Source organism: Ixodes scapularis, unplaced genomic scaffold (assembly GCF_016920785.2).
Source record: "Ixodes scapularis isolate PalLabHiFi unplaced genomic scaffold, ASM1692078v2 PGA_scaffold7__128_contigs__length_106722199, whole genome shotgun sequence".
Taxonomy (NCBI): Eukaryota; Metazoa; Arthropoda; class Arachnida; order Ixodida; family Ixodidae; genus Ixodes; species Ixodes scapularis.
Window position 1 is genome coordinate 81810314 of NW_024609882.1, and position 20836 is coordinate 81831149.

Consider the following 20836-nt stretch of genomic DNA (forward strand, 5'->3'; position numbering starts at 1 on the left):
AGATAAGAACCAGCTTCACCCGTCTGCGTCGACCTACGACCTGGTAGTAGAAGAGATGACCCAGAAGGCCAACGAAGATAACATGTCATCGTCAGACAGGGGGCTTGTGAGCGGGGGGTGGACAGAGGAGCGCGCAGGCTATAACTACAGTGTTTGCACGTCACTCGAGTGTGCACAAACATCGCAGCAAATTAGGCTTGAAGAGCTCGAAAGTCAAATGAGCGAACTGACCAATCGTCTACAACACGCTGATGCAGAGAGGAAAAAATTTGACCAGATGGCTCCGCGGCTGAAGAGGCTTGAAAATATGTGGCAAGAAAGGTTGGAATGCAAGGAAGCACTGCTGAGTTTGATGGCCCGATGCGAGGGACTCGAAACAAGGCTCCACAGGTTGCTGAATGATCAGTTAGCAGACCTGCATGTGGCGTCACAAGAAGACACCTGCGACGACCAGGGGGTACTCTCTACCTCGGCGCATAAAACGCAGGCGTCCCAGACAGATTTACTGGGTATTAGGGGCGTGGAGAAAGCAAATGAAGCTCAAGAAGCCGAGAGCAACAAGAAGAGCGTGGATGACACGCGCCCAAAGTGTGCCTCAGGCGTCAATAGAGCTGACGGTAGTGAGGACAGACTAGGACGACAGTCACTCCTGTGTCCCTCAGGTAACAACAGGGAGACGTGCAGAACCTTAATGAGCCATGAAAAATCCACCCAGCGATTCGTACGGCCACCCTGGGGCGTAAAACGGGAGGTTTTAATTGCTGGAGACCACAATGTAGGGCAATTTGCACAGACTCTTCATGGAGAGATGACAGATTACCAAAGTTTTGAAATACTGATGAACAGAACGGCGACTGTGGCAACAGTTCATGCAATGATCGCAGAGTATGAAGGACAGGCGAGGAGAATTCCTAGGATGTACATCCTACATATTGGGATGAACGACCTTTTGCAAGGACACCAACCGGATGCAATTGTGGAGTGCTTAGAAAAGAAGTGGAGAACGAGACAAGGTGCCCTGGTGGTTTGCTCTATCCCCGAAGTTACGAGCAGAGGCAAGGAGATGCAGGCAGCAGCTATGCTGTTAAATGCCAGGCTTAAGAAAATGTGCAAAAAATACGAGCCAAATATGTGGACCTAACTCGGGACCTAGCGATCACAGCCACAATGAAGAAGGACGGGCTGCATTACAATAAAGAAGGTACCCACGTGGTGACGGGCCGCTTAGCAGAAGTCGCGAAAAGTTTTTTAGGCGAGCGGAGGAAGAGGAGAAGCAACACAGGAGGTCATTGGTATCCCAAGCAGTTGGACGAAAAAAGCCTGACACAAAATAGAGAAGAAGTAGTACAGCACCAGGTACGCCGCCGAGGCCTGGAAGGAAGTCAGGTGCACGACAGCAGACCGGAAGCTCCATCGCCGTCCAGAGAGACCTGGATTAGATACCCCCCACGGCCGAGATTCAAGTCGGACACCAGGGGTCAAGTGGTGCGGCCAATCATGGAATGCGCCACAATGCAGGGGAGCGCGCTCCCAGAAAAGAAGTCTCTCATGGGGGAATTAGCACCATCCAGAGAAAGAACCCCAGCGGTCCCGGTATCGACGTGCCTCCATCTCAGACAAATGCCACCATCAACTTGCATGGACCCACCATGGGTGCCGATGCCGAACCCACAGCAAATGAATATGGGGCTATGCCCGTTTGTGCGCAACTCGAGTATACCAGGGTGCTATCCACTGGACCCACCCCCATGGATACAGGCAACGGTGGCCAAGACTGTTCGGAGGCAGCTCGAGACCACCGGACAGAAGTAAGACAACCCAGACGCTGTAACGACGGTGATGTAGTGAAGGGCCGAGTTGTGAGGAGAAGACGGCGGAAACACCAAAACGCGGTGACGGAAAGAGTTGGGTTTCTCAGCCTCCAGGGAGCAAGACGGGAGCAGAAATGGCAGGAGCTCTATCAAGCGAAGGACACTGAGAGCATCGTGCTTTTTGGGGTTGCAGAGACACACCTTCGTGACCTTGAGGAACCGCCTATTCACCCTGACTGGCAGTGGACCGGGTGCAACCGGCAGGAAGGTCAGCGAAAAGGAGGGGGTGTAGGAATTTTATCACGCAGCTCGGCATCCTGGCAGAGGGAAAACAAGACCTGCCAAGACCACATCTGGGTGACAGGAGAACTGTTACAGTATCCAGTGGCAGTGTGCGTGGTTTATCTTGCTGTGGGAAGTGCGCGGGAGGATGAGAACCAAGCGAGTGTGACATGTATTGCCAGTGATGCGAAGACCCTCGGCGTCGGTAAGAATATTTTGATCATGGGAGATTTCATCGGCCATCTTAATGAGTTGGACGGGTGGGAGGACAGTAATGGGCGGCGGCTCCTATGGCTAGCGGAAGAGCTGCAACTTGAGGTACTCAACCTGCGGTCAACATGTGAGGGACAGTTCACATGGTGCGCTCGAGGAAGCAAAACCTGTATTGATTATGCTTTAGCGTCTCACCGTCTCGGGAAAAGCATTGCTCGAGTTTTGATAGACGAGGGCGGCGAGCACAGCCTTGGCAGTGATCATAATCGCCTCAGGCTGGACTTCAGCGAGGCCGCTTGGAAAAAGACACAGGAACGATATCAACGCCCACGGCGAACTTATTTGAGCAAGCGGACAGTGGCGACTATCATGGAGACATTTGAGAACAGTGAAAGCAGGAAACAGGCGACTGGATATCAAGCCTACATCACAGTGCTTAAAGACCTGATTAAGCGACACGCACCAAAAAGGCTCGCTGGACGCAGACCACGTAAGAGATGGTGGGATGGTGAGGTCAAGGCAGCCATCCATGCCCGGCAGGAGGCTAACCTGCATCACCGAATGGCGCTCCGTACAGGAGAGACACACGAGATTGACGAAAAATGGCACAGTTATCGAGTACTGAAAAACAGTGCTAAACAGTTGGTCCAACAGAAGATAAGGACTGCGGATCTGGCTATTGTCCGGGACATTAGATGCAGCGGCAGGGACGCACCGAGGAAGTTCTGGGCCTACCTCGGAACGTTCGATGGTAGAGACCAGGACGCAGCCATTATTGATGAAAGCACAGGGGAGGAACCTAGCAACCTTGGCACCCACCTCTCGGATTACCTGAGGGAGAACTTTACCACCGAAGAGGATACATCCTCTCAACTGAACGATACACACAGCAGAACACTCGCAGGAGGAGGTCATCGGGTGGGTGACAGTCTTACGGGCCTTCGCGCATTTGAAGACGTCTACGTCTCCGGGCCTGGACGGGATTCCGGCTTTGGTTCTTAAATCGATGGGAACGAAGACAAGGCAGCAGATGGCAGAGATCTTCAGTGCAATCTTCAGTGGCTCAGAGCCTGTGCCCCAAGACTGGAGGCTTGGTCGGGTTGTCTTGGTCCCTAAGAAGGGAGGCAACCGAAAACATCTTCAGGACTATCGGCCACTTACAGTGACTTCCACCATCTACAGAGCCTTCGCACATATAGTGAAAGATTACATGGCAGCATGGGCAGAGGAGAATGGGGTGTTAACGGAGCAGCAGGGAGGCTTCCGTCGGGGTCGCCGACTGGAGGACAACATTTTTACGATCACCCAGTGTATTGAGGTCGCCCGCAAGGAAGGAAGAAAACTCCTGTGCTGCTTCCTTGACATTGCGAAAGCTTACGACAGTGTACCCCACGAGTTATTGCTCCAGCACCTAGAACAGTTAGACATGCCACGGCAACGGTTGGCCCTCGTCCGATGCCTGCATTCGGGCAACGCGGTGACAACAGAGATGAATGGTACCAAATCGGAGCAAGTGACTGTAACAAGAGGTCTACGACAAGGCTGTCCGCTTTCTCCTCTCTTATATATACTCTATGTGTCGGGGCTAGAGAGGCGCTTGCTCCAGTCGGGGGTAGGATTCTCTTTCGCCCATTTAGAAAAAGGAGAGCCAGTGAACTGGACGCTACCAGTTCTCACCTTTGCGGATGACATCGTACTTACAGCGGAAAGTGTAGAGTCACTACAGCAGCTTTTAGTCATTTGTGTAGAAGAGGCGGATGCGTGCTGCCTTCGCTTCAACAGCAAAAAGTCGGCAGTCGTGCAACTAGCCGGACCTGAAGTGCCGCGTCTTGGTCACTGCGTGCTGAAGGGCGAACGAATACCCCTGCAAGGCACCTATAAGTACCTGGGTATTCTACTCACAAATAAGCCAGAATACCTAGCGGAACACCATCTCCACCTCAGAAAGACGGCCGTGCGAAACACCAGTGTCCGTCGCAAGCGTAACCTATGGAGCTGCAATCGATTTCTGGTTACAAGGGAACTCTGGAAAGCAGCCATGGTCCCTGGCCTAACGTTTGCTAATGCTGTTGTGTGCATTAGTGGAGACGTGAGGGACATTCTGGAGCGCCGGCAGCGCGAAGTTGGGAGGCAGGCCCTAGGCTGCCATGGCATGGTGGCGAACGAAGCGGTCCAAGGAGATCTTGGATGGTCATCGTTTGAAGCCAGAGAAGCAGCTAGCAAGATCGGCTACGACGGGCGTCTGCGACTCATTGACCGAGGACGGTGGGCCAAACGACTATTTGTGTACATACACTTGACAGGGATACAGACAAAGTGGAGAAAGCGACTGTACAAGCTGGAAAAGAAATATGGCTTCTTTACTGTGCCCGTGGCTGCCACTACAGAGCAAAAGTGGGAACTGGAGGTGCGGAAGAGAGTGCGCGAGGAAGAGGCTGTAGAGTGGCCGGAGGCGGCCCGCTCAAAGTCAACCCTGCAAGTGTACAACCGCTGGAAAAATGAAATATCGACAGAGACAAACCTGTATGATAATAGCCTGGGCAGCCACCTGCTTTTTGAAGCACGCTTGGGAGGGCTAAGAACGCTAGTGTACAGGCAGCGTTTTGACCAACAGGTACAATCAACATCATGCCGGGCATGTGGCGAAACCGAGGAAACTATCAAGCATATTGTGCTCTCCTGCCCAAGTCTCGTACCAAGACACCCGGTAGATTGGGGCCAGGCGCCAGACAACGGGCTGCATCTAGACGAGGCACAATCACACGAACAATTTCTGGCAGAAGCCCTCGGCTTCCGAGTTGGGGACACAGGCAGGGATGCTGTGTGCTGGCCCAGTGCGGACTGAAATCGCGCTGCAGTGGCACTGCAGCCCAGCTGGAAGTGCAGCGACGCAGTCAAGAGGACTAAAAGAAGGCTAGAGGACTGGGGGCGAAGAATGCAACAGTAGTGCAATTTTTTTTTCTCTCCGTTTTTATTCGGCTAGGTCCGATTTCTATTCAAACCGCCCGCTTCAAAGGGAACAGCCATAAAATCATCATCATCATCAGCATTGTCTGCCGCTCTACCTTTTCAATTTCGGCGGCGACGTCTCGTGGCAATCTGCCAGGCTTTGTCAGTATAGAGGTGGCTAGTCTCGAACCCGATCCCACATGCCCCGTATCCGGTACCGGGTAACCATATCCGATGCCGTGTGACGGCAGCGGATACCGAGTCACCCGTATCGTTTACCTGAGTATCCGTGAATCCAAAAGCAGCATCCCAGGCAGCACGAAACGCCGTGGAAACGTCGAGAGAAAATGCCGGACGTCCGTGACGTCCCGCATGACTTCGATCACGTTTTTTCGATGTTGAGGTGACGTCCTTATATAACGTTCCATTAGAGTCCAATCAGTGACGTTGTGACGACGTTGTATTTCAACTCAAACGTCGTCAACGTTCCCACGACGGCGATGCACGACGTTCTCACAACGTCCAACGCTCACGTTTCTTTGACGTTGAACGGAAGTTAATAAATGACGTCCCATTATCGTCCAGTCAGTGACGTGCTGGCGACGTCACGTTTCAACTTTAACGTCGTCATCGCCGCCACGACGTCAAGACAAGACGTTTTAGCAACGTCGAACACTCACGTGTCTTCAAAGTTGAAATAAAGTCCAGGATGACGTTACATTATTGCCCCGTCAGTGACGTTTCAGCGACGTCGCGTTCACACCTAAGTGTCGTAAACGTTATACAAGGCATGCTGGCAACGTCGACCACTCACGTTTTGCTCGACGCTTTTAGATTTTCCAGCTCAATCTCCGGCCGCAGAATCACTGTGGTCAAGGTGACAGTGCTCAAGAGCCGCAAACAAAACTTAATTTTTAAAAGGTTGAGAAGTTTAATTATTGATACATTAATTTGCGTATTTCAAAATGCTATTAATTGCACATCGATGACGCTAAAGAGGACATTTACAACACTCAGTGTACACGGAAGAAAAAAAATAATATGAAAGCATGTTGGGAATATCATTCCTTTTAAATGTGCTCGTTATAATTTTGGTTTGTTTAAAAGATTCTTACGGTTTTCATTTGCGAAGCCTATGGCGTGTAGAACGGATCGAATTGTACCATTCTTGCATTTTGCACGCGCGTTGTCGTCTTACATGGGTCCTGGGCCCTGGCACGCGCCTCAGGGGTGCCGCCAGAGCCCAGGACCCATGATCGAAAGCCGATCTGGAAAGCCAGATCTGGCTTTCGTTGCCACTGGTGACGTACCCAAACAAAAATCGCATGCCAGCACACACTATATCAGAGCGCAACTTCAGTGCACACTTGCGCATTTTCGGAGTTCACTCAAAAAAAAAAAATAATAATAAAATGCCCGGCAATGACGAAATCCGGTAGATACTGTCAACGGTTTGTGGAAATTGACATTCATGATGCAAACCCCTGAATGGCCCAGATGACGGTTCAAAAAGCGTTGAAGCCCAGTCCGCACTTACTTGACAAAAAAAAAAACACACAAATAAAAAAGAAAAAAAAAAAACAGCCGGCACGGCGCGAGAGAGAAGGCGAAAGGTAGGCAGAAGAGACGCCAGTGGCATCTCCAGAGAGCCTCATGCGATGCGTCGGGAAACTCGGCAAGAAGAGGGCGAGAGAGAAAAGTGGGGGACGATAGCGACGACAAAAAATTGACAAGCCTAAGTTCCGGGTGTACGCATTTTCTCAGTTGTTTCCAAAATAATTCACTGAATGTTCTGTTCTTCGAATTGGCCCAGAGAGAACAGCTCTGGGACCCGGTCCAGCTTTTTCCGAAAGCCAGTCACTAGCAGCGGCCATCATGTCTACGGGTCTCCGAGGCAGGCTGCTATGGCGCCGTGGTTCTTTTTTTCGAGTCTGCATACAGTATAAGTGCTGCGATTGGATGAGTCGACCAAGTCGCCCCCATGAAGAAGTCGGTGATCGCCAAAAACGCCTTCGTATTCAGTCACGGCTCGAGGACCTTTTTCAAGGCCATAACGCTTCACACGTTGAATCTTACTACTGCTCGGGTCAAGGTGCCTGTGAGGATATGAATGACGCCCCCCAGAAAACAAGTGGCAGTGCACATAACGGCGCGTCAAGTCCAGTCTCCGATCAAGACCCTTCAGACGCCGCCGACGATCCCAATCTAGAACGCCAAGCCGGACGGGATCCCCCTTCTGAAACCATTCCCGTGCACGCAGCGAGAGTACCAGCTACGCGCAATGGGACGGCTAAAGCACGCGCGTCAGCGCATTAATCAGAAGCAGAACGAAGTAAGCGGTGGAACATTCCGCGCCACGTGACGTCGTCTCTTGCTCATTTATTTACGTGAATTTGTTTGTTCTTTTATGTCTTTGAGGCTGGCACATCCAGGAATGTCTTTTGGAGGCGCTCCGTATTGCATCTCGTGTCTGAACATGCTCAAATAAACAGTTCGTACCAAACCTGTGTTTTAGTTACTTCCTTCGTACTTGCATGATAGAAACTTGCCTTCGCAATAATATTAGAAAAATACTTTTTTTTTCTTTTTTTTTTGTGGGGGGGACACAACGTTTTCCCACGACGGCTAGGAAACGCAATTTGGAAAGGTTTCTCGACGTTCTGTGAACGTCGTTGGTAGTCCGGATGTCGTAAACACACGTATCATAAACGTCAAGGGAGGACGCATCGGCCCAATGAGACGTGTATATGACGTGCAACACACGTCATTTGGAACGTCCCCTCGACCTTCTGTGCAGCTTTTCTCGCGGAAATTTAAAGGTTTCATCGACGTCGAAGGAAGGTAACGTCCGGACCTTCGACGTTTTACGACGTCACGTTACAGACGTCTTCGACGTTCTTTCGACGTTTTCTTCACGTTTATGTGCTGCTTGGGATATGCTTAGGGGTGAATGGTGCGGTTATACCGGTGACCGGTATGAGGCTGTGTAGACCGGTATCATATTGTACATTTTTATCACTAGAGTGTGCGAATAGTAAAATTTGAATTCGAATCGAACTCGAGTCGTATAGTGCCGAATAGCGGCCAAAAATTTGAATGCGAAATCGCATACGAATACTGACATTTACACACAAGGTTCAAGATACTAAAATTGGGAACGTATTTATGCGGTGTTTTGATGATGACGAAGTCGAAATGTAATAGCATTGCTTGCCTTCAATTAAGGTTTTATTCCGTTGATTGAATTGCCATGACCCGTACCTACTCCGTGTAACGCGACCGGCGCCCAGTCGCGCGGCTATTACCGAGGGTACGCTGTGAGTGCCCCAGCGAAACGAAACCACGCCGCGTACATCGCTGCTCACTGAAGGCTGAGTGGTGCGGTTGCACTTTCTGACAGTTTGAACTGCAGCGTCGTTACGTGGTCCAGTAGTTATGCGTCGTGTCTTGTGAGTACAAAGTTTCATAGTTTTTCAACTCGCCGTTGCTATGTGGTGCAGCGACAACGATGAACCCGAGCGGTAGGACGATGCAGCAGGAAGCTCCCAGCAACGTGGCAGCCACGGGAGACCGGCGTTGACCTACGCCGCCTGATCTGACGGTCGCCGCGAGTGGCTTGGCAGTACCCGGCGCCTATTTGACGTGACACGCCTGTTCCCCGGTACGCTAGACGCCAGAGGGAACAACCCCAGCTCGTCTCCCAAGAAGAGTCGGCATCTAGGGAGGCGCATGTCGGAGAACCGCTGACCTACGCCCGCAATGCTACCATTCCAGTGAAGCCGACCACATTTATCGCCTACAACAACCGACAACGTGGGTTGCGCGGATGTTCCTTCGGCTCAGCCAAACCAGTTACCGACGAACCACAATGTACCATCCGCAAACCAACGAGCTCACGGAGTGGCTAAACAATACCCTTGCGGACATGATTTCTATGTACGTTGACGTGCAGCACAAGACGTGGGGCGAAGCGTCGGTGTTGCCACACGTCACGTTTGCTTCTAGCACGGCAGTTCAAGAAACCACTGGAGTAAAAAATTTCAGCTGGTTCGTGGCAGAAAAATAAAGACAATGCTTGGCTCGATGCTGCCCCATTAGCCAGTGGAGCACGGGAGCATAGACGCGCAAGTGATCAGTCAGCGAGCAGAGGAGGCGTGCCAACTGACCTGCCAGCGGATTTAAGGCCAACAACGTGTCGATGCTAGACTGTGCATCCTCCGCCGACGTGAACTTCGTTTGGAACCGGGAGATAGAGTGTCGGTGCGGAGACCGATACGATGCCGCGGCATCAGCGAAAATTTTTTGGAGCGCTGCCACGAAACATACAAGGTGCTCCGTAGCCTCGGAGTCCTGAACTACGTGGTGCTTGCGGGGGGGAACACGGCCGTCGGGACTTCGCCAGCCGCGACCCGAAGTGGTGCACCTCGTGCGCCTCAAGCCGTCTTACGCTCGATATGAAGGAGTATAAGTTATTGTTCAGACGACCCCGCAGTTTGCGGATTGCTGTTATTTGGTTTAGCTTGTGTTAATGTAGTTTAAGTGGCAACGGGCCGATGAAGTTTTCAAAGGGGGGAGAAATGCCGTGCGCATGACCTACCCCAGGCAGCACAAAACGTCGTGAAGACGTCGAGAAAAAGTCCCCTACGTCCGTGACGTCCCGCATGACTTCGATCACGTTTTTTCGATGTTGAGGTGACGTCCTTATATAACGTTCCATTAGAGTCCAATCAGTGACGTTGTGTTGACGTTGTATTTCGACTCAAACGTCGTCAACGTTCCCACGACGTCGATGCACAACGTTCTCACAACGTCCAACGCTCACGTTTCGTTGACGTTAAACTGAAGTTCATAAATGACGTTCCATTATCGTCCTGTCCGTGACGTGCTGGCGACGTCACGCTTCAACTTTAACGTTGTCATCGTCGCCACGACGTCAAGACAAGACGTTTTAGCAACGTCGAACACTCACGTTTCTTCGAAGTTAAAACAAAGTCCAGGGTGGGACGTTACATTATTGCCGCGTCAGTGACGCTTCAGCGACGTTGCGTTCACACCTAAATGACGTCAACGTCATACAAGACGTGCTGGCAACGCCGACCACTCACGTTTTGTTCGACATTTTTAGATTTTCGAGCTCCATCTCCAGCCGCAGAATCCCTGGTGCTCAAGTGCTCAAGAACCGCAAACAAAACATAATTTTTGAGAGGTTCATAAATTTAATTGTTTATACATTAATTTACGGATTTGAAAATTCTACTAATTGCACATCGATGACGCTAAGGAGGGCATTTACAAAACTCAATGTACACGGAAGAAAAAAATAATATGAATGCATGTTGGAATTATCATTCCTTTTAGATGTGCTTGTTATAATTTTGGTTTGTTTAAAATATTGTTACGAAGCCCATCTAGAACGGATCGAATTGTGCCGTTCTTGAATTTTGCACACGCGTTCTCGTCTTCCATGGGTCCTGGGCCCCGGCACGCGACTCAGGGGAGCCGCTACACTATCCCCTCTCCAGGTGATTTCAGGCTTGCATCCTTTCCAAGAAGCATCCATACTGCTCCGCGACCACCTGAGATTGTTTTAAGGTTCGTCAATTTCTCTTCGTATTTTGTAACCCATGCTCACCTGCGCACAACCAAAAAATTCGCATCAACATCACAGTTCATCCTTAACACCAACTTCCAGCGCCTTAGCGCTTTCGGTAGATCGGGGCGCAAAGTCTTGTCACGGTGACTGTCACTACAGATCTGGCTTTCGTTGCCACTGGTGACGTACCCAGACGAAAATCGCACGCCAACACACAGTATATCAGAGCACAACTTCACTGCACACTTGCGCATTTTTGGAGTTGACTCAAAAAAAAAATAAAAATAAAATGTCCGGCAATGACGAAATCCGGTAGATGCTGTGAACGGTTTGTGGGAATTGACATTCATGATGCCAACCCCTGAATGGCCCAGATGACGGTCTCAAAAGCGTTCAAGTCCAGTCCGTACTTACGTGCCGAAAAAAAAAGGAAGAAAAAAAAGAAGAAAAAAGTGAAAGCCGCTTACAACTCCCTGTAACGCCGAATTAGAGCGCAGCTCTTGAGGAGGAGGAGGGAAGGGCACTGGGGGGGGGGTTAAACTAACCAGGGGGGTCACGTGACCTTGGGGGGTCACGTGACCCCAATGCCGATGATGTCATCACTGACGTCACTGATGACGTCATCAGTGACGATGACGATGCGGGTACCGATGACGTCATTAGTGACGTCACTGATGACTTCACCAGTCATGATGACGATGATGATGCGAATGTCGGTGACGTCATCAGTGACGTCGCTGATGACGTCATCAGTGATGATGACGATGACGATGCGGATGTCGGTAACGTCATCAGTGATGATGACGATGCGGATGCCGGTGACGTCATCAGTGATGATGACGATGCGGATGCCGGTGACGTCATCAGTGATGATGACGATGACGATGTGGATGCCGGTGACGACATCGGTGACGTCACTGATGGCGTCATCAGTGATGATGACGATGACGATCCGGATGTCGGTAACGACATCAGTGACGTCACTGATGACGTCATCAGTGATGATGACGATGACGATGCGGATGTCGGTAACGTCATCAGTGATGATAACGATGAAGATGTGGATGCCGGTGACGTCATCAGTGATGATGACGATGACGATGTGGATGCCGGTGACGTCATCAGTGATGATGACGATGACGATGTGGATGCCGATGACATCATCAGTGATGATGACGATGACGCTGTGGATGCCGGTGACGTCATCAGTGACGATGACGTCATCGGGGGGTCACGCGACATCGGCGGGGGTCACGTGACCTCGGGGGGGGGGGGTCGCGTGACCTCGAGGAGGGGGTCACGTGACCTCGAGGAGGGGGTCCCGTGACCTCGAGGAGGGGGTCACGTGACCTCGAGGAGGGGGTCACGTGACCTCAGGGGAGTCACGTGACTTCGGGGGGTCACGTGACCTCGGGGGGTCACGTGACCTCGGGGGGGTCACGTGCCCCCCACGAGGTCACGTGACCCCGGTGGGGGGCTCACGCGGTGCATTATGGGACATTTCCCATGATGCACCGGGTTCACGTGACCTCGGGGGGTCACGTGCCTCCCACGAGGTCACGTGACCCCGGTGGGGGGCTCGCGCGGTGCATTATGGGACATTTCCCATGATGCACCGCGCGGTTACGCCGACGCCGACGGCGACGCCGACGCCGACGCCGACGGCGACGCCGACGCCGACGCCGATGCCGACGCCGCTCAGGCTGGAATCGGGCCCCTAAGAGCTGCGCTCTAAAAAAACGGCCGGCACGGCGCGAGAGAGAGGGGGAAAGCTGGCATTTCCATAGAGCCCCATGCGATGCGTCGGGAAACTCGGCAAGAAGAGGGCGAGAGAAAAGTGGTGGAAGATAGTGACGACGAACAATTCACAAGCGTAAGTTCCGGGTGCATGTATTTTCTCAGTCGTTCCAAAAATAGTTCACTGAATTTTCTGCTCTTCGAATTGGCTCGGAGAGAACAGCTCTGGGACCCGGTCCAGCTTCTTCCGAAAGCCAGTCACTAGCACCGGCCGCCACATCTACGGGTCTACGAGGCAGGCTGCTATGGCGCCGTGATTTTTTTTTTTCGAGTCTGCATACAGTATAAGTGCTGCGATTGGATGAGTCGTTCAAGCCGCCCCTAGGAAGAAGTCGGTGATCGCCAAAAACGCCGTCGTATTCAGTCACGGCTCGAGGACCTCTTTCAAGGCCATAACGCTTCACACGTTGAATCGTACTACTGCTCGGATCAAGGTGCCTGTGAGGATACGAATGACGCCCCCCAGAAAGCAAGTGGCAGCGCACATAACGGCGCGTCAAGTCCAGTCTCCGATCAAGGCGCTTCACAAGCCTCCGACGATCCCAATCAAGAATGCCCAGCGGACGGGATCCCCCTTCTGAAACCATTCCCGTGCACGCAGCGAGAGTACCAGCTACGCGCAATGGGGCGGCTGAAGCACGCACGTCAGCGCATTAATCAGAAGCAGAACGAGGTAAGCGGTGGAACATTCCACGCTGCGTGACATCGTCTCTTGTTCATTTATTTACCTGAATTTGTGTGTTCTTTTATATCTTTGAGGCTGGCACATCCAAGCACGTCTTTTGGAGGCACTCCGTATTGCATCTCGTGTCTGAAAATGCTCAAATAAACAGCTAGTACAAAACCTGTGTTTTTGTTACTTCCTTCATACTTGCATGATAGAAACTTGCCTTCGCAATATTACTGAAAAAAGACTTTTTTTTTTTTTGGATGGGAGGGGGCAGAATGTTTTCCCACGACGGCAAGGGAACGTAATTTGAAAAGGTTTCTCGACGTTCTGTGAACGTCGCTGATAGTCCTGATGTCGTAAACACACGTATCATAAACGTCGAGAGAGGACGCTACGGCCCACTGAGACGTGCATGTGACGTGCAACAAACGTCATTTGGAACGTCCCCTCGACCTTCTGTGCAGCTTTTCTCGCGGAAATTTAAAGGTTTCATCGAAGTCGAAGGTAGGTAACGTCCGGACCTTCGACGTTTCACGACGTCACGTTACAGTCGTCTTCGACGTTCTTTCGACGTTTTCTTCACGTTTATGTGCTGCTTGGGACAAGAACGCTTTACAGTACATCTAGAAGATTCGGGTATATCCTTACCCCGAGTGTGATAGATAATTAGGCCAGAGAGACATTGCTTAGTAAATCTCGCCCCAGCTCACTTCCCAATAATCTAGTTCGAATATTTGACATACCTAGTGTCGTACAGAAAGAGCTGAGCGTGGTTTTCCCGACTCATTCATTCTGGCGCTAGCCAGCGGTCACGCGGACGCACCGTCGCTTCCTGCTGCCGCCGTCGACGCTCGCTGCTGCTCTCTCGACGTTTGATATTATTTTTGCTTCTAACACATGTTTCCCAATGAATTAGTTTAGGCTGCACGGAGTTGGCTGCAGGGGACGCAATATTTTTGAATTCTGAATAGCGGCGTGCGTGGTTACGGGACTTTGTCGAGCAAATCCAACAAGCTAGAAGCATGACTGCTTTGTTCGAGGAACACAAGAAACAAACTATGTACTGCAGAAATGCTTTGTTAGTCAGGGATTCCGACAGGAGCCTTGATTTGGATCCCGCACTGGCCTGTGATGACGTTTTCATTAGAACAACATCGTGAATAATCCAGAACTTTTCGCCAAAAGTAAAAATATTAAATTTATTGAATTATTAGAAAACTCGAGCACTACGAAACTCGAATCGAATTATTGGGATAATTAATATTCGATTCCAATTTAAACTCGAATGTTCCGACACCCCTATTTTACTTCATTCAGAAGTGGCTCGTAATTTAGCTGCACTGACATTAAATCGACAAACAATTTCTTATCAGAAAATCACTATTTAATGATGTTTGAAACAAATCTAGTAACTACCATTATTAATTTAGAAGAAACTGGTTTATTTAATAAAAATTGCTTCAGCTCAAAATGGTCTGACATCTTTTTTTTTAGAAATAAGAAATATTTTTACACTGGTAAGAACAAACATAAAAATAAAAAATCAATACTTTTCTTTCAACGGTATTTTTATCAAACATCTAATCTTTAAATAAACATATGCAAAATTTTTTTTTAAACCTTTAGCTTTCCCTTAAAACACCCGACAAATTAGAAGCAACCAGTCCAATCTAATCTAAATAGGTTGAACAATTTTGAATATTAAAAAAATATATCGGATAAAATCTGTAGTGCGAAACCAATAAGGAATTACAGATAATTTACAGATAATATTAATGACCAGAGAAAGCAGCATTGTATTGATTATTTCTTAAGAACCGAAACTAGACCCTTGGAAAACATACAGGATCCTGAAAACCTCAAAAATATTTTCACCATTATTTTATATGCGTTCTTTAGTTATGGTCGGAAGAGAAGTTGTTAAGGTTGCGTGATTCTTTTAATTTTTGTGATTGTACGTGCACAGAAAGCTACTGATCCACCTTTTTTTATTTTATATACCTTGCGTATATACAGAAATATATTAGTGAAAAAATGGCTGCCATATCCCCAAAAGATTCCCTGTGCGGCGCTAAACCGTGGGTCAGTAATGTTTATAAAATAAAGTATGCCCCGCTGCGGGCATGTTTTGAGAATATATCAATTTCATATTCCGGGAAGGCTCTCATGCATAGGGCGAAAAAAATTACCAATAAGGCTGGTAAAAAAAAGAAGGTGCAAACTGAAATTCAATTACGAGTAGCCAAAACACGTTTAAAGTCGTCTGTCAATAAAACAAATAACTGGTCTTGGATATATTGACTGAACTCTGTAACCCTACCAAAGTGTTAAATGATACAATAAAAGCCCCGACGTTTTTTTTCGCCAGACCGTTTTCTTAGTAACGGATTCCGTCTCTATCCTAAAGTCACCTTCAAAAATAAACAAAGCTGTCCCCGAAAGAGCGAGTTTTCTTATGGTTTCTGCAGGCATTTTCGTTAGAGCTACCGACTTAAGATAGTCCATCCAACTTAACAGAAACATATCTGTCAAATTTGTTTACGTAGGATATATATAGCATCTGTAAATCATCTTGAACATTCCACATGTTTAATTAGTTTTTTGACGACCACCTTGAATGATATTGAGCCTCCTTCTAGAAACGAACGCGAGCTCCTCTTTGAGTACACACCATCGCTCTGTAAGTAATCCCATTTACTTTGTGAGCAGCAACGTGCCCTTTTCAAAAAGCGACCCTTTGTCCGAGTTGTTTCCTTTTCAATCTGGCCCTTTTCCTTTAGGCTTCAAAAACGTGATGGGCCTCAGCGTGCCAGGCCTGGTGGCCAGTGTCCTCTTCTACGCGCTCATCGTGGCAGTGGGCTTCTGGGGCGCTCGGAGGAGGCTAGATCGGGGGCGCAGCGCAAACCCGAGCGAGGACTTGATGCTTGGAGGCCGCAACGTTGGTCTGGTTGTCGGTGTGTTCACCATCATCGGTAAGCCACGAGGACCCCGCGTCACCAGTCTCCTGTTGGAATTTTTAGTCTCATGAAACACGCATCGCTAGGGTTCACTACGCCACAGTGTTAGCCCGTGTCCAGTATCTTCGATTTTCACGTTATATTTTTACAGGCTGTCGGGGGGTGTCGAATTTAACCTTCTGTTTGGTGCACGGATCGTGGGCATCTCACCAGATTGCAGCATTGGATGACACTAGCTTAATGTAAAAAGAAAAACAAGCGAAAGAAAATATTGCATCTTTTTGATCAGAGTGTCACCATACTGTATCTTTGTGTCGTAAACAAGAACCTAAAAAAAAGTTACAAATAAAGGCATTGAACTCAAACACAGAGAGTCAAGTCTGCTGGCAAATGTTCTTTATGAAGAATGAAAACAAGATTATTTACGACTTGAAGTTGGCCCTCTTTGAGGTTGATCGTTTTACATTATCAAGAAAGCCTTAAACAATTAGCAGAATGATCAAGAGCGTATTTCAGTTTTGCACTCATTTCTTATGTTGCATAAAATTACTTTTGGCGCACTATACCCGACGAAGTAGCAATGAACTGAAAAAAAAAGCGTTTTGTTTTTCGCTGGCTTGGTGAAAAACACACTTTCAGTCGCCCCTTTCGGTCTTGGCAAGGTTTTGTTCCTTTTATGACTAGAGTTCCATTTTTCGAATCTCATTTCTTATAAAACTGAATGTTTTCTTATTTAGTTTATATATTGCCGGGAATATGGCATTTATCCGTGTTTGTCGGAGTTTAATTTTGTTAGATTTCCAGTTCGGCGAAAGACAGACTTCCCAAATTTTCAAACTTGAAAATTAGATTATATAATGTCCTGTTGAAAACGTACAGTGAATTAATAAAAACTAAAGAGCATCGTAAAATATGTCTGCAGCTGCATTTGGCATAGCCGCCCTTGTGATTGAAAATTCCAATTCTCCCACGACAAACATTGCAAAGACCTGTTGCTTCAATAAACGTTGGCACTTTGAACGGGCCAAACTCCTGCACATATTACTCGGGAAGCATTAAGCTTCAGCTGCCCTTCTCAACCCTATGAAATGGGAAGGCTGTTTTTCGCCGTGGCCCGGACGCACATTGATGCATTGTAGTTAACGAATCTCGACAAGATAAAGGTATAACTGTATGTTGTGAATAGCCCTAGATTAAAAAAAAATAAACTCAAGTATCAGGACCACTAACCCTGTGCTCTTTCAAACTTTATTAGAAAAATATCTTCTCTTTTTACTTTTGGTTTTGCCATCGTGAGCTCGAAATTTGGAGTGTCTCGGAGAGATGCGAACTGACGAAAAAGTTTACAGGTGACTTTATGAAAGTTCTCGAATTTCTTCGAGAACAAGAAACGTTACGCTTATGACTCATTTCTAGTTCCGCGACCGTCTTAAAATCATCTACTTTTGTTCGGTTTCCCAACTCCTAACTGATGACAGTGCCTTCTGTTTCACAATATTCGCCTCGTCTCCAAATAATTCAAACAATTGATTCAGCCCCAAAAGCAGCCTCGTCCTTTCCTCGCTGGGTTCGCCCCTGTACCAATCCTCACATTGCAATTGTCAGGGCTGAATATGCACTCTATTTCTCGCGGTAGATATGATACACAAATCGAATTAGTACCAAACTTTTAACATCCATAATTCTGCACGAACTACATATGTCCATCGGCATGCACCAATTTATCAGGGTAATAATATGCACAGATTGAAGTGCCGCATCTTGAAGCAAAAGTTCTTCCTAACATTACGTTAAATTTATCGAGCAAGGATTTCTGCTAAATTTACAAGAAAAGCAAAAATGCCGCATATCAGGCGTGACACCTTGCCTGTAGCGTCTCGGGGAAGTTTACTAAGTCCAAAGCAGACATGCGTTTTTGCGTTAAATTGAAAAGTAAAAAAAAAGTCTTCAGAGGCCACTAGTGTTGGAGTCTTAGTTTTCTAAAAGACTTTGCTCCGTCAAAGTGACTTACTGCTATGCCACATAAAGCAGAGGAGTGAACTTTTATTGTGTTTGCCTTTGCGCAGCCACCTGGGTCGACGGCGGTCTGCTCAGCGGCATTGTGGAGGAAACCGCCGTGAGGGGCGTTCTCTGGTGCCAAGCCCCGGTGTGCTTTGCCCTTAGCCTCCTCTTCGGTGGGTATTTGCATGTTTGAAAAGAGCGGTAAGGAAGATTAATTAAATAAGTTGATCACGCATTATGGATGGTGGTTCGCTATTAATGCAGCGGCTATGAATGCTTCAAGGTTTCGACGGTTTTCACAATAGTTACCAATGGAAAATATCCCCAAGTCTCTCTAGCTGCCTAGAAGTCCTAAAAGTGTTATATGTCCAGGCGTTACCCAAATCGGCGGGAATATTCAATAGACAACTTGAAACCACTTTGCTCATAATGGCTTTCCCTCATTTCGCCTGTTAACTACCAGATACTCTGAACAGCACCAGATCCAAAGACTGGAGTCGTTGATTCCAGTCCGATGAAAGAAACGGAGGTGTCCGTAGACTTGATATGGATCCTGCAAAAAGTTGAACACGTTATTATGCTACACGGAAGAGAAAGCACACTATATTCAACCCTTCCATTGGCTTGCTGAGTAGCTTTTATTGAGATAAGATTTAGGCAAAAACGGTTATGAAAACCATTTTATAATTTGACGCTCGCTCATTTATCACCAAAATCAATTTCATTCAGGTAAGAAAAAAAAAACATTAGCACGTTTGTTTATTTTGTTTTAGATCTAAATTCTCCTGAAATTAATGTAACTTTGAGCTTCACAATGACGATATTACCTGCGTCCTCGTTGTCGTGCGATTCCAGGACCAAAAGCGAACCGAAGAAATTTATCTTGACGCGCAGTTGACGTTAGAGCCAGTAAGCATGGTGGCCCAACAATATAAACTTGAAAACAAACGAAAAAGCTATTCATTGTGGCATCGAAACATCAAGAACGTCCAAACGTTGAAGACAAGCTCGTCGAGTGAGGCCTCGTTGTGTAAACTACACAGCTGTCATGTTTCTGCTGAGGCAGGAAGAAACACTCTGAATGTCTGATTCGCATGTGCAATTTTAAATTCTCTTTCGCAAGTGCGACCTTGCTCGTCCGGCGATGAGGGGTACTGGAAGATGCGATGCTCAACGCAGCACCCGCGAAAGCGGAAGCAAAATTGCACCATGTAGATTAGGGTAAAGACAGGTGTCCAGCTTGTAGTATAAAGTGCATATTATCTCAGAAACCTTGTCATTTGACAAACGCTTGCCAAAGCTTCACCCACGTTAAGCAAGTGGCCGCATATGCTTTAGAGGAGGCGTATTTGGAGTTGTTTATGCCACAGGTGCACAAACCTGGGATGTTGTTTTTGAGGTCCGTAACACGCGAATTATATTTTTAATAATAAATGCGAAAGCTCATGATACCGCAATTTTAAAGGGACAAAACACATTGATGGGCTCATGAGCCTGACAACACCGAGACGGGTCCAGAAGAGGTCCAGCCAAGAAAGACTACCAGAGTTGAAAACTATACGGCGTTGCAGGGTCTGCAGTGACATTCTGGAAACGTAAAAATAAATGAACGGGGTCTCTGCCTGTTAGTCTACGACCTTGAAATTGAACGCATATCTTTAATGACTCTTTAATGGCATTCGTCATCATGTGAGAATGCTCAACATGATAAAGCTCTGTGCAGATACAATACCTTTTTTTTTCGTGTGTTACAGAATGAGAATGTTTTTTTTTTTCGTTAAAGGGGTGGTGCAATGATTTCAACACTGAACGAACGTGCAACTTGTATTTTTTATATTGTTTACTCCGGCATAAGTAAGAGAAAAAGTGCCACCATACCCCAAAATACCTCTATTTCGCTGCGTAATCGTAAAATAAAAAACGCTTTTTTTCCCAACCTGCGGCCACATGGTGGCCGCAAATGGAACCTGTGGTGTGACGTCATTCGGAGTGGTTTTTGTGAGTGATAGTGTTAGGCAATTGTAAGCTTGATTTAAGGTTAAGTTTAAAAAAAATATTGTTGTTTAGGCATGCAGAAACGCTTCAAAAGCCTAATATTGCCGCTAAAAGGGTAAGAATTATTTGTGGCGCCATCTACCGCAAGTCAACAAAACCTGCCGTCGCCGTCATCCCTCGACGACGGAGGCGCCCTACGGCGGCTACACGAGCAACCCGGACGTTTTGTCTTTCCCTCGCTCGACGGAGTGCGTTGGTCATGGTCCGTAGTATCGTGGTATCGTTATTGTTCCTGGTGTCTCGACCTCGACTTCGACTGCCCGCCGCGTCGCAAGCATGTTGCGCTCGACGTCGCTCAGGCCGTCCGCCCATGCCGCCATGTTGGCCAGAAATCGGCGGGAGAGCAGCGAGCCCGGCGAGCCGGCGAGCGCTGGGGAAACGGAAGCCAGAAGAACCCATCCGGGAACCAACGCCACTCCGAATGACGTCACAGGCGAAGCTGGTGCCGCTTCAATGTTGAGTTGAGGCGTGCCAGAGATATCCATTTTTTTCATTTTTTTTAATGAAA

General features: G+C 48.2%; 1 protein-coding gene across 1 annotated transcript in view; it reads left to right on the forward strand.

The window, feature by feature from the left end:
- The first annotated feature begins 1167 nt into the window (after positions 1-1167).
- The window catches only part of LOC8035739 (high-affinity choline transporter 1), a 70951-nt gene continuing 51282 nt past the window's right edge, over positions 1168-20836 (forward strand). Inside the window, exons 1-3 of the mRNA XM_040216980.3 lie at positions 1168-1201; positions 16096-16287; positions 18339-18446. Of these exons, the coding sequence (XP_040072914.2) occupies positions 1168-1201; positions 16096-16287; positions 18339-18446 (334 nt within the window). The remainder of the gene's footprint in view (positions 1202-16095; positions 16288-18338; positions 18447-20836) is intronic.